The following is a 12,890-nucleotide window of genomic DNA, read 5'->3' on the forward strand; positions in this document are numbered from 1 at the left end:
CGTTATCGTACTCGCTCGAATACAGCGAAATTGATAAGTCAAAATGTATCATTAATTGATGATGCCTCTGCTTCTGCAACTAGTTCCTGCTACTACTCCTCTACCCCATCCTATTCCTCATCCAAATCGCCTGATACTGATACTCTAAATGGTTGTGGTTCCCCTAACAAAGGTTTATCAACTTCATCAACATCCTTAGCTACACAAGAAGTTCCCCCAACTGAGGCCAATGAGAATTCCTCTGCGGCTGGCAGTATTTTGGGTACTGCCCTTCTAGTGGGTTTGTCCCTGCTGACAGCCTGGAATAAGTTCAGTTAAAGAGACCCACAAAAAAACACGAACTTTTGTTGAAATTTAATCCCACTACACATCCTACTTCATTCCCCCTTTCTTCTGTCCTCTACACACTCATGGGTAAATGGTTATTAAACTATGTCACTATCTTAAACACATTCGCACACATTCTTTAAACCAAATTTCGTGTCTAGTCAAAAAACTTGAAATCCTTTCTCTCTTTCCTTTCACTTTTATGGTATATGGTCACATCTTTTCATGCACATTCAACTCCTTCTTTCCCTCTGTATATACTAGATGTTGTCTGTTGTCTCCTGTTCTCTTTTTTGTATATTTCCATCTCTCTTTATATCTATATATTGTGTCCATTGTGTGCGCCTACAGAAACAGAAACAGATTGCCCACCAGACAACTCCAACTCCAACACCAACTCGAAAAGTACCAGAACAAGAACAACAAGCACTTCAGAATCGACGTCCACAAGGCATACTATTAACGGAGATTCACCCATTTCCAGCAGCTTTAATGACCACTTCTTTAGTTCCCCATTTCGTTCGAAAATCTTTGAAGAGTTTGATAAATATTGGCGCAATTTTGAACCCAATCAAAACCTTTGCTAATGCGGAACCAGATCAGAAACAAAAATAAAACAAAACAGAAAAATGCTTTAAAACAAAAATTTTCCTTGTAGTCTATTTCACTTAATGCAGCATGGAACTTATATATATTTATACTATAATTTCTATATTTTGGATTAAATCTTTGAATCAATCTTTGTCTATGTGAAATTGTTTGACATCCAAAAAAACAAAAAAATATATATTTATATATTTAAAAAAAATAATGTTGTTTAATGTTTAATAAAAATTGAAAATTTGATTAACCAAGAAAAAAAAAAGAACCCAAAATGAAATTGTTTGTTTTTACTGCATGTACATATACATTCATATTTTCTAGTTTTTTTTTTCAGAACGAAAATACTAACCCAAAAGAACTGATCAAATTGTCTAACTATGTCTATCTCGCTCTCCTTATACTTATAAATATCTCATTATGAAAACGTTTCATTAACAAATTGTAATAAATGTTTGTCTAATTAGTAAGCTTTAAGATTAATGCCTATGATTTACACTAGACAACATAAAAATGCGACCCCAGTCGACTAGAGCGACATGCTTGTAAGAATACTAAACCAATTTTGTTGTCTAGTGTTTGAGACATTTGCTTTTTGCTTTAATGTTAAACATATATATATTTCACTCACTACTACTCTCTACGCTCAAATGTCTAGAAAATCGGCTTTTCATATAGCAAAAAGACCTCTTAAGTGGCCTCTTATCCCCTTGTGGTTTTATTTTTCTTATACGGCGAATTTGTTCTACTTAAGGCAATTGAGTCCATGTTGGTCCGTCGGCTTATCTCATGACCATACCGTGTTCTCTCCTCCCATAAGACTTGGGAGCGGATTGCAAAAAGAAAAAAAAATAAAAGGCACAAGGCGATTAAGCGGAAATTTTAATTAATTCCAAGCAATTGCATGTGGCAACAGGGCGAAGGGTTAGAGCGGGTTTTCGGGGTAGAACAAAGTGCAGAGAACAGACAAGTTCTCTGATGATGACAAAATCGCAGAAAATAAACAAAAAGCACAGAGAGACAATTGAGCGGAGAGCAAAAATGCATGAGCAAAACAAAAATTAAACTGTAGAAAGAGAACTAAAAACTAAAAAAATGAAAATGCTGTAATTTAGCGCATCTGCCTGCCACAACGATGAATGTGAAAATGCGACCACGCCCACAAAAGCAGACGAGATTTCTGCTCAACCAGCAGTCTAATCATCATCATCATCATCAGCAGCAGCAACAAAAGCGACGCAGCTGGTCCGAAAGCGATCTGCTTAAGGAAATTGACAATGAACTGCAACTGGCCAAGGGTTTTCTCTATGCCAATGGTGTGTCTTTTGCAAGATCCCCCATCCGTCCCCACCATTCACCCATTGCCTCCTGCCTCCTGTCTCTGTGTGTTGTCCTCTAATTGTTATCTACCCTAACAACCTCAAGAAAAAAAAACCGAATATCTATTAATTTAAACGAGTGCAGCTGCTTAAATATTGTTTCCCCCTCTGATTGTCTGTTTATTCAAAATTTTATAACATTTTCTATTTTTAATTGGTTATGTGTAGATTTGTAGCATTTCTTTTTTTTTCGCAGGGCCGCCAAGAAGTATGCTATACGTTTTTGGTGGGCTCACGAAATTAAGTATACGCCATGTATAGCAAGCAACAACAACGAAAAACTTGTGGTATAGGGAATGAAATATCTATTTTTTGGTCAATTTATCTTTTATCTTTAATTTATAGACCACTTGAACAGAGATTTTACTCTCACACTCTCCCACTCTCTCTCTCTCTCCCTTTGTCTCTTTTTTCCTGTCTCTGTTTACCTTAAAGCATAAGATTTTTTGTTTATAGTGAGAAAACCAAAAAAAAACAAAAAAAAAAAATGGAAGAATATGTATAATTTTTTTTTTTTTTGTTGAACTAGAACATTCAACAAATTTGTTGTTTGTCTACTCGCACACAAATTGAGATTTTCGTTTCGTTTAAAATAATTTTTTTTCTTTCATTTTTGTTGTATTTTTTTTCTTTTGGCCCAAAAGAAAACTTTTTCAGCAAGTTGAATGAGAAAATTTCTTACTCGTAGTCGTCGTCGTGTTTAAGTCGTGTGAGCAACGTCAAGGCGCATGAAAAACGAAAAAAGAAATAGCATATAGAAAAAAATATCAAAAACAAATTTTTGAAAAAGTATTAAGAGTTCAGTTCTCAGTTCGCTATAGATTTCCATTTTTTTTGTTTCTATCTAAACGAGCTGACAAAAAAATGGGGCAGGGTTAGTCGAGCATTTGATTTGGTTTGTTCTCTTTTAGACCAGACAAGAAAAGTGTGTGTGTGTGTGTGTCTGTGTGAGCCTCTTACACTTGTTTCCTATGTAAAAGTGAAGCGGCAAAGTAGCAAAGTGCCAAAAGATTTCGTGAAGTTCTATTGTTTATAATTATTTCAGAAACTACACCAACAACAACAACAAGCACAACAACAATGTTTGCACCAAAATTTAAAGCACGAGCTCCAACGGGTTCAGGTAAAAATTTGTGATCTTGTTTTTCCTCCCCCAAAAAAAAATATTCTTGTTGGTGACATTCATAAATGGCAAACATGACGTTTTCAAAAAGGAAAAAGTCTTTGATATGACAGCTTGACGAATTCTTTGAGCAATTATAAATTACATTTACAAAAGTTTATAATTTTATTTTTATATATATTTCTGAATTCAATCAGCTTTTTGCACCTATTTCATTTGAGTAAAAACCAAAAAATGTGTTTGGTCTATAAAGTTCTCGCTGGACGCGAGTTTTTCCACTTTTGTTTATTTAAAATATTTCGTATTAGTTAATGCTAATTGAGGCAAATAACAAAATTTCCACATGATTTAAGCAAACAACAAATAGCTGGAAATTTTCTGCCTGGCTAAATTTATCAAATGACGTAAAATACAAAAATTTTCTATGGTGAGCAATATTTATTACAATATTTGCAATGTGCTTTTACTTTAGGAGGCTACTACGAAGACGCCCCCGCCAAAAAAGAAAAAACAAGAAAAAAACCCAAAAGCCTTTTACAGTGTCCAATAAAATTGAACAATAAACTCAAAGCAGATGTTGCAAGCAGATGGAAAGTTGTTCCATTTTATAGAGAGGAAGAACGGAAGGAATGAAAGGGGAGCACTTTGACCATGTCAGAGCATTAACAAATACTTTTGACGGTCAGGTTGATTTCGGCGTCGTCGCCTTTACTTACTCATCAGGCTAAATCTAATCCATCAAATTAATGGCGCCGATATTCTCTTAATGTTAATTTGCATCACACATTTTTTTGATTGGTGGCGGGCTTTAGAAACTATATAGACCTATATACTATATATGCTCCTATATATCGCTATAGGTAAACTTTAGTTGCTGTCTTATATGATATAATCTTTTTTTGATTTTCTTTTTGGGCCCGATAGAGAGATGTTGTCTATGTAGGCGCTGCTTTTATATTTATTTAAAGCATTAATTTGTATGTTGTTTTATTTTTAAAACTGCCGCCTCGTATGTTTTCTCTCGCTGGTGCTGTGAACCGCCAAAAACAACAGCAACAACAACAACAACTACAAAAGATATAAATGTGGTGACTTTTTACTGACTGGACATAATTTATCGTTGTTCATCCTATAAAAAAACAAAAACAAGAACAACAACAATATTTCGTTCAGTTGAACTTGAAGAAAAAAAAACAAAAATCGTAGGTAATATTTGAATGAAAACTGATTTAAAATTGAATTTCTGGGATTATATTTACTGTCAACCATATCTTGGGGATTTCAGTTTATTTTCACGTATGACGTATCCAGCAGGAATTAGCTACATATGTATATATATCTATACCTATATATGCAAGATGCTAAGAGATTAATTGGCATATTAAATTGTATTATAATCGCCTAACTTTATTAGAATTATTTAAATCGGTTTATTCTACGTCAAATTTGGATCATAAATCATTGAGGTTTTGGAATTTTTTGTGAGGAACTTCTTTATAAAGGTATAGATTAACAATGGATGCAATCGGGGCGATAAATTTTCAGAAAGGCATTAAAGATTTTTAGTTAAATTAGTCTAGAGAACAACCTTTTTTCAAAGGGCTTCATTTGAAGTTTGAACAAACTGAAATAGTCTATTTCAAATCATGTACCATACTCTTAATAATATAATGTTGTATTGTGAATAGTTAATTGAAGATAAAGGATAGGCCCTGTCTACTAATTGTGAAATATTAATAGATAAAATATACACTCAGCAAAATTCAATTAAAGGGAACCACAGAAACATCAGGAAACGGGACATTTTTTTTTATATTTTGGTTATTGTAAAGATACATAATGTTTCGAAGGAAAAACAAGTGAGAACTAAACTGTTATGATAATATATTAATTCTCCATATTTGTATATATATGTATATGTATACATATGTATGTATACATAAGATAGTCGAAGTCTAGTATATATCATTTCAATTTCGACTAGACAATGTTGTTCAATCGTTGAGTACTGGAATTGGGGACTTACAATCCCTCAATTCTTAAATTTTTTAATTGTTAAACGTTCCAATAGTTTAAGAAGTGGCTTTTAATACTCTTATCTTTAAATTCTTGATTATAATTAGTGCACATTGGACCAAGAAGCCGAATTTTGCCCATAAAGTCGAATTAAAACTTGGTTTATAAAGCTAATACAGTAAACCCTAAATATAAGCAACCTCGTTATACGTAATGCATACCTAGGGAGGATAATAATAGAAAGTTCCTTCTTCGCTATTAAACCTCTTAAACTGCTAGGGTTTTGTTATCCAAGACCGATTTTCCAACTAAAATGTTGAATTTTATACCCACAATCTATTTATTAAGTCAAAAACTGTTCTTGACATTTAATTTTAGGGATTTGTCTCCAAATGTATATGGAACATATAGCTTCTCCTATTTGTCAAAATAGTTTAGGCTAAAAATATCGTTCTTATGATATTATCACTCTACACAGTTCTTAACAGATATTCATGGGTAAAATTCTGCTAAGTTGTATCAAATTTGCTTAACCAAATCCTTATTTCTAGATTTGTATCAGATTTACTCTAATTCCACACACGCTCTTGGTTACAATTCGAAATATATAAAAGCCCCACATTTCTTTTACTGTTTGGGCTTGGGTGAATTTAGCCCTGGAGATCTATAAATAATTTGGAAATTTTAGGGAAAATCATTATCAATATAAATGATTGAATTTAAAACAAAATCTAGTGACTTACTCTTTCGAATCTTCTAAACAAAGAGTTGATTTAGTTCCCCTACCCCAAATAGTCATCGATTTGGTAGTGTCTGTAATTAAATTTTAGCTCTCTTGTTTCTTTTTTTTTTTGCATCTCTTCTCCACTTCATAAATTCTTTAGTTTTCAGTCTGTGAATGGAGTGAAGCATTCCATATAAATCACTTCGATGAATGCCTCTTAATTTGCTGGCAAACAATGCCCACAATGATGCCACACCCTAGCCACGGCCGATCCAAACCCTCCTGCCACTCAAAAAAAAAAAAGTGCCTTCCCCCTTCACCATTCCCTCCTCCTAACCAAAAGCAATATCAATGACAAATGGTTGCACGCACCCAGGTCCAGGTCCAGGTTCAGGTAAGGTTGTTTCCATTTCTAATCTACACCAACACCCACTATCTTTCCCCCACTCTCTTTCCGTGTGTGTGCGAGCAAGGCCATTCATTGAGATTGGTGAATGGCTGGGGTGCTGAGGGCAGGGGGAGACATTCTTTGTGGTTCGTTCCGCTATTTGAAATGCTCACTCTTAGGGCAGGTTCTACTCATACCGCATCTAAGATTCTTTCTAGTTTGCAAATCAATAACAACAACAAAAACAGCAACTATATTAAATTTTCAACCAATTGGGACACTCCTTGTTTTTTTTTGTTTTTGTTTTTGTGATGGTGAAACACACCCAAGAGTTTTACCCCTTTCAGTCTCTGTCGAATCTCACTCTCTCTCTATCTCTCTCTCTTGCCCCTTAACATTTTCTCCGATGGCGAATTTTCCATTCGATTTATTCTAAAATGAGCAGCGGCAGCGGCGTCCACCGGAAGTGCCAAGCCAAGTCAAGCCAAGCCAGAAATAAATATCGCACAATTGTTATTTTCGGTTTTTTCAGTTTTTACCCACACACACACACAAAACAAATGGAATCATTTTGATTGACTTTACGCTTTTTTTGAACTGCTTTTTTTTTTATTTCTACTTCTGTTGTCTTTTTCTCTTGTCTTTTATATTATAGCTAGTTTATATAGTTAGTCCGCGCACATCCGTTCCATTTCGCATTGCACGCATAATTGGCGTTCCAAAGAACCCAACTCTGGGCCAAAGCCCCTTCCCACCCCTCGTGCCCCTCCTAAGCGACCGCTATCTCCGCTTGATCGAGCACTGCTCCCACATTTGAGCATATAGTAGATATATATATGTATACATATATAATTGATCTTCTATTTAAATCGCTGAAATGAAATGGGGACGGGACTTGGGTGTGTTTAACAGTCCGACAGACGCTTGTGATTTGGTTGGCCTTTTGTTTCTCTCTACTTTTTCTCTACTCTATGCCTTTTCCTCCAAATTGGTGAAAAGGCCATCGTCATCTGCCTGCTTGACTGCCGTGTCACGCAAAATTCAGTCGCTTCGAGCCGTGCGCGGAGTCAGCAACTCACCTAAGCAAAACGCTCCAAAATAAATAAAATCAAAAATCAAAAAGATCCTTTTGTGTGTGTGTGTGTGTGTATATCCTGTGACTAAAACTATTAGGTAAAATCTATAACAAAATAATCAAAGCAAAATTACGAGTGAAAATTTTGTGTCTGTGTATTAGTGCTTTTTTGTTTGATTGACAAGTTTAAAGAATCGTTTATATATCTGTTATAAATTCCATTTTTGTATAATTCAATTAAGTGCTGATTGAAATAAAGACGTCAGCGCGCCCACATTCAATATTATAGGAAAAGCTGTTGAAAATCTGCACAAAATCTACTCCATATATGTGTGTTCTAATGTGTGTGTGGGAGAAAAGGAAATTTCAGACCGAAAATTAATGCTTTAAGAAATACGTGTCAATGTCTAAGGGGAAAGAGAGAAGGCAATGCGCCCTGTTTGTTCTTTTCTAGTTTTGTTTTTGTTTTTCTCTCTTTTTTTTGCCTTTTTTACAGGTGGCATATAAATCTGTAGAATCAATGATTCTTTATTTTTCTTTTGCCAATGCAAATGCTGCATAGTTAACGAGAGTTGTTTAAAAAGTTTTATGTGCGAAATGGAACTATTTAAAAAATAAAGCAAAATTAAGAAAAATTGCGATTGATTGATAATACAAGAAAATAAATTAGGCGAGTTAAGACTTCTATCAGAACTACTCTTGACTAATTGTCTATTGCATATATCACTTAAAAAAACAAAGGATGTTCCTTTATTTGACAGAATTTAAGATTGGAAAGATATTTTATTCATTTTACGCTTGATTTTATATTAAGCTTTAAGCTTAAAGCTATATATATCTCTTCTGCGATATTGGATAAAGTTAAGGATGTATATAAAGCCGTGAGTTGTATTTAATTATTGTAACCATTTCAAAGTCTTAACATTTTTTCAAGAAAAAAATTGATAAAGTGATATAAGATGATCGATATAATATAAACAATCTTTGGGTATGACCTCACTCTTGAATAGAAATTTGATTTGCTGACTTCATTCAAATCTATTATATAATCCAAAAGCGTTCTTCATAAGTTACACATCACTATTTGAAATAAAAATCAAAATGCCGTATCCACGAAAGAGAGTTTCTAATAATCATTCCCGTTTTTATAGCTATGATCCTTAATGTTTTCATTAAATGTATCTATTATGTCAAAAATAAATATTCTAAAATGCTTTCAATAATAGAGTAAGCAATTTGTATGCGAAAGTTTTCCAAATTTTAGGCTCTAACCACTTAGAGGTATTTCAATCCTTTAAGACCTCTGAGAGGAACAACTAGGATCCTTAAGATTTAAGATAAAAATGTTGAAATGCATAAATTTTTATATCATCCATGTTAAATTTAGAGTCCTCTTTTTAAAGACTGATGAGAGGAACTATGAATTGAGATAAATCTATTTGTGGGTTTATAAAATGCATTTAATCTTATATTAAGCAATCTGCATTCGAAATTTCCTGAATTTTATTCTCTAACCATTTTAGGTGAAATGAATTTAGGGTATATAAACCGATATGAGGCTGTCCATTAGAAGTTTTTGACGTTTTAAAAGCTTAAAGAGGGATCTTAAAGAGTTTCAAAAGACCTATATAAGAGCTATATAAGAAAACCATTGTTTTTTGACGTCTCATAAGTATAATTTATAAATATATGAAAAGACTCTATTATGCTCAAATTCTTTGGCCAAATATATTTAAATGGTTTTTTGCGATATTAATTAGTTGTTGAGCTAATCTAAATTGATAAAAAGAGTTGTTTGTTAATATACACAGAAATATATATGTATACATATATAAACAAAGGTCTATATTCCAAAAAAACGGACCTTCTAATATGTATTTTTGACTTTCTCTAATAGATTCTCTTTAGAGGAAAATTTTGTTGCTAGGAGTGTCTAAATGTTTAAATGATTCTGAAAATACTTATAATAAAGATCAATTAATGTCTTAATTTTTGGGGGATTCTTAGAATAGATTTTTGCTAAATTGTGTACTAAATTGTTTAATTACTACAAAAATTTACATTTGGAAAACTAATTAAACACATCTCGTGTTTATGTTTTAACTGTATTTTTATATTCTATATTATCTATTTGTGTGTTTGTGAATTCTAAACATGCGCCAAATGCCATGACTCATCCCTTACCTCATGTGTGTGCTAGTGTGTGTGTGTGTGAGCCAAATTTTGAATGTCTGCCAAATGGCGGCGGCTTCCTTGGTCGTATTCGTCGTATTAATTATTGCTGTTCTACGTCGCTATGTTTGTTTGTCCAATTTGTCTTCTTTTTTTGTGTTTTTTTGGTTTTTTCTTGTTGGTTAGTCTCTTCTGTTTTTTTTTTTTTTCGTTGAGTGTAAAGGGAAACAGCATTAGAGCATAAAATTTGTTGACAAGTGTAAATTGAAAGAGGTGCACACCAATCAAAAAACTCAATCTCTAGAACTACTTTGGAAATGTCATGTCTGTCAGCAAAAACGTTCCCAGCGTTTCGATTCGTTTGGCTCGAAACCTAAATCAATTCTGATTCTTAACAGGCGTGTGGACACCAAAAAGTCAAACACCTTGCGGCTCAACAAACGATCTAAATTTTGGATCCTCCTCGGTGGGTGCACCGACACCGCCGCCACCGCCCACTCAGCCCATTTGGACGCCACAACCGTCACCAGCTTTAAGTGGTCGCAAAGAATTCCGACCTGTGCGCTTTGAATCGCCCACATTGCCACGACGATATACGGCTCTACAAGGACAACCTGCTGCTCCTGCTCCTCCTTCTTCTGGGTCGTATATCAATAACGGCGATTATCCATTGCCGCCACCTGCTCCACGTTCAATTAACTCCAATTCGGATTACGCGGAAACCGATTGCTCGATACAGCAACACCAACAACAACAATTTGGCTTTGGCCCTGTTGCCCCAAGTGCCAGTGTTTCGGATAAAATTAAAAGTATTTAATGTTTAGCACAGTTTTCACTCTAAAAAAAATTTTGCTTGATTTCCGATCCTTCGATTCAATTCGATTGAATTTCTTTTGTTTTTGTTTGTGATTTTCTTAATTTTGCCATTCTCATTTTAAAGCATTTGAACGCTCGGCTTCCACATCGGAGCTGCAAAGGCCGTTCATACGACGTCAACTGTCTGATACTAGCCGTCCAGTCTATAGACCCAATGAAGTCAGTAAGTATCCAAAAGAGGGTTTAAGAGTGTGAGAGTAAAAACTCAATAATAAAACAAATTGACCAAAATGAGGCACGTTGTTGTTGCACTACACTAGGCAGAATATGTGTTTGTGTTTCTAAACCTTAAATCTACCCAACCCCACCGCCCCCCTTACCCCTTTCAAAAATCGAACTAACTTTTAACCACAAAACGGTTTCCAGTCTACCAAGTCAAGCACGAGTATATGAGCGAACCGGAAACGGAATACGATCGTCCACGCAAAATGGCACAATTAGGTCGACGGCAATATGAGGGCATCGGTCCAGTGACAAACGATGGAATGCCCATTATCCTAAGATCGGTAATGCACTATATATATATATATATAGGGGAACTATTCCATATAGTTTTTCCAGTTGCTCTAATCTTCTATTCTGTTGAAAACAGGAGGTTCAGGAGCCGCATCAACATGAATGGTATAAACGTCTATATCAGACTATACATAAGCAGAAGAATGGCGGTAAATGTTAAACAAAAAAAAAAAACTCAAACTTTAAACTGAAGCATATTCCATATATATAATCCATATAACACCCATCCAGAAACATTTCCCTCTCCCAAGAAACCCCAATCCTAGTTCTCTTTTCCTCCTGAATGCTTCAGTTTTCACTTTTCTCTCTCTCTATGTCGATTTATTCAATTCGATCTTTCTTTCAATTCTTCTCTATCTCTGTTTGCCATTCTCACTTGCATTCGCTTCTTGTCTCAGATGATTTTGTGATACGCTACAAGTGTCCTCGAGGTGATTCTTTTGAAACTATTTTACATTTTAGAACTATATTAGACCTTCATTAGCTAACCCCTTCTACCCGATCTGTTATCTTTGGCTATCTTTGCTTACATCTGCATATGGCTAAAACGCTTTGAAAAGTGATGCTATGTATCCTAATTATAATTGGTAGTTGTATAATATATATTTATGATTTCATTTATTATTTATTTATTATCCATTAAGCATGCAGTACAATTTCCATATGTATATTTTTTGTTTGTTTTTTTTTATTCGTGTCTATAGCTCATTGATCAATTGGAAGCTTTAACCACTACTAAACAATTTATCCTACTATTAAGGGCTTAACTACTACTTCTACTACTCACCCTGCAAATCCAATCCAATCCAATTAATATATAAATGCTAACATCATGTGCGCTGAACAAAGTAATAACCCAATTTAAAAAACAAAAACATACAATTAGCATGTAGAACTTTTAGTTTATGATTTGAATCTAATCTTCTTTTATGCCATTCATCGATTGACAGCTCGACCATCCTATAAGAGCAACGGTTATGTTTCAGAGCCCGAACCCAATTACGATTCCGATTACTCAACTGTAAGGTATCGCACACAGAATCCTCATCGAGTGCAGTCAGTATCATCGGCTGTTAATGTGAGAAATCTCAATCAGGACGAGAAGTGAGTGAATACTGTACATTTAATAACTATAAAGAAGATATATAAAGAAGTTTCTACCAAATGCATCAAATTAATTTGTCCCCCTAAAATATGCAATAACTGTCGTAAAATAAACTTTTGGGCTTATAAAGTGTCCTCTAGGCAGGATACAAGTCACAGATAATCTAAAATTCATATTTAGACTGTCCATTGCATTCTTTATGGGTAAAAATTACCTTTATTTCACACCCAAGAGGGACAGTTAAACACTAACCAAATGAAGTAGATCTTAAGTTCATTTTAGACTTTCCATTGCATACTTTAGGGATATAAATTCCTTAATTTCACTTACTAAAGCCCCAACTGACCCTTAAGCAAATAAAAAAGATTTTTGAGTTGAATTTTCATATATGAATATATATTCTTTTTCAGATTATATGGTACTATGCCAAATCCCATAAAATCGGCACAGAATTCATATAAAAATCAACCTGGTCGCATTGAGAACTATACCACAGGTCACTCATCAGTTTCTGAGAAGGAAAAGAAAGAGGTAAGTACTCAGTAAAACAGGCAAATTGCATAATCACATCACTGAGAAGCACATCTAA

General features: G+C 34.2%; 1 protein-coding gene across 15 annotated transcripts in view; it reads left to right on the forward strand.

Annotated features, from left to right (window-relative positions):
* LOC6646047 (sorbin and SH3 domain-containing protein 1) overlaps positions 1-12,890 on the forward strand; it is a 36,655-nt gene that overhangs the window by 12,184 nt on the left and 11,581 nt on the right. For 7 of the 15 annotated variants that reach the window (XM_023177937.2, XM_023177953.2, XM_023177936.2 and 4 more), the window contains 6 exons: positions 2,043-2,243; positions 11,047-11,186; positions 11,273-11,345; positions 11,595-11,627; positions 12,147-12,300; positions 12,712-12,832. In XM_023177937.2, the coding sequence (XP_023033705.1) occupies positions 2,043-2,243; positions 11,047-11,186; positions 11,273-11,345; positions 11,595-11,627; positions 12,147-12,300; positions 12,712-12,832 (722 nt within the window). Of the gene's footprint in view, positions 1-678; positions 1,093-2,042; positions 2,244-3,165; positions 3,181-3,351; positions 3,430-10,202; positions 10,614-10,744; positions 10,844-11,046; positions 11,187-11,272; positions 11,346-11,594; positions 11,628-12,146; positions 12,301-12,711; positions 12,833-12,890 lie in introns of those variants that run through there. The other 8 variants (XM_023177939.2, XM_023177941.2, XM_023177944.2 and 5 more) reach the window with 6 other exon arrangements.

The sequence above is a fragment of the Drosophila willistoni genome, assembly GCF_018902025.1.
Source record: "Drosophila willistoni isolate 14030-0811.24 chromosome 2L unlocalized genomic scaffold, UCI_dwil_1.1 Seg72.1, whole genome shotgun sequence".
NCBI classification, from domain to species: Eukaryota; Metazoa; Arthropoda; class Insecta; order Diptera; family Drosophilidae; genus Drosophila; species Drosophila willistoni.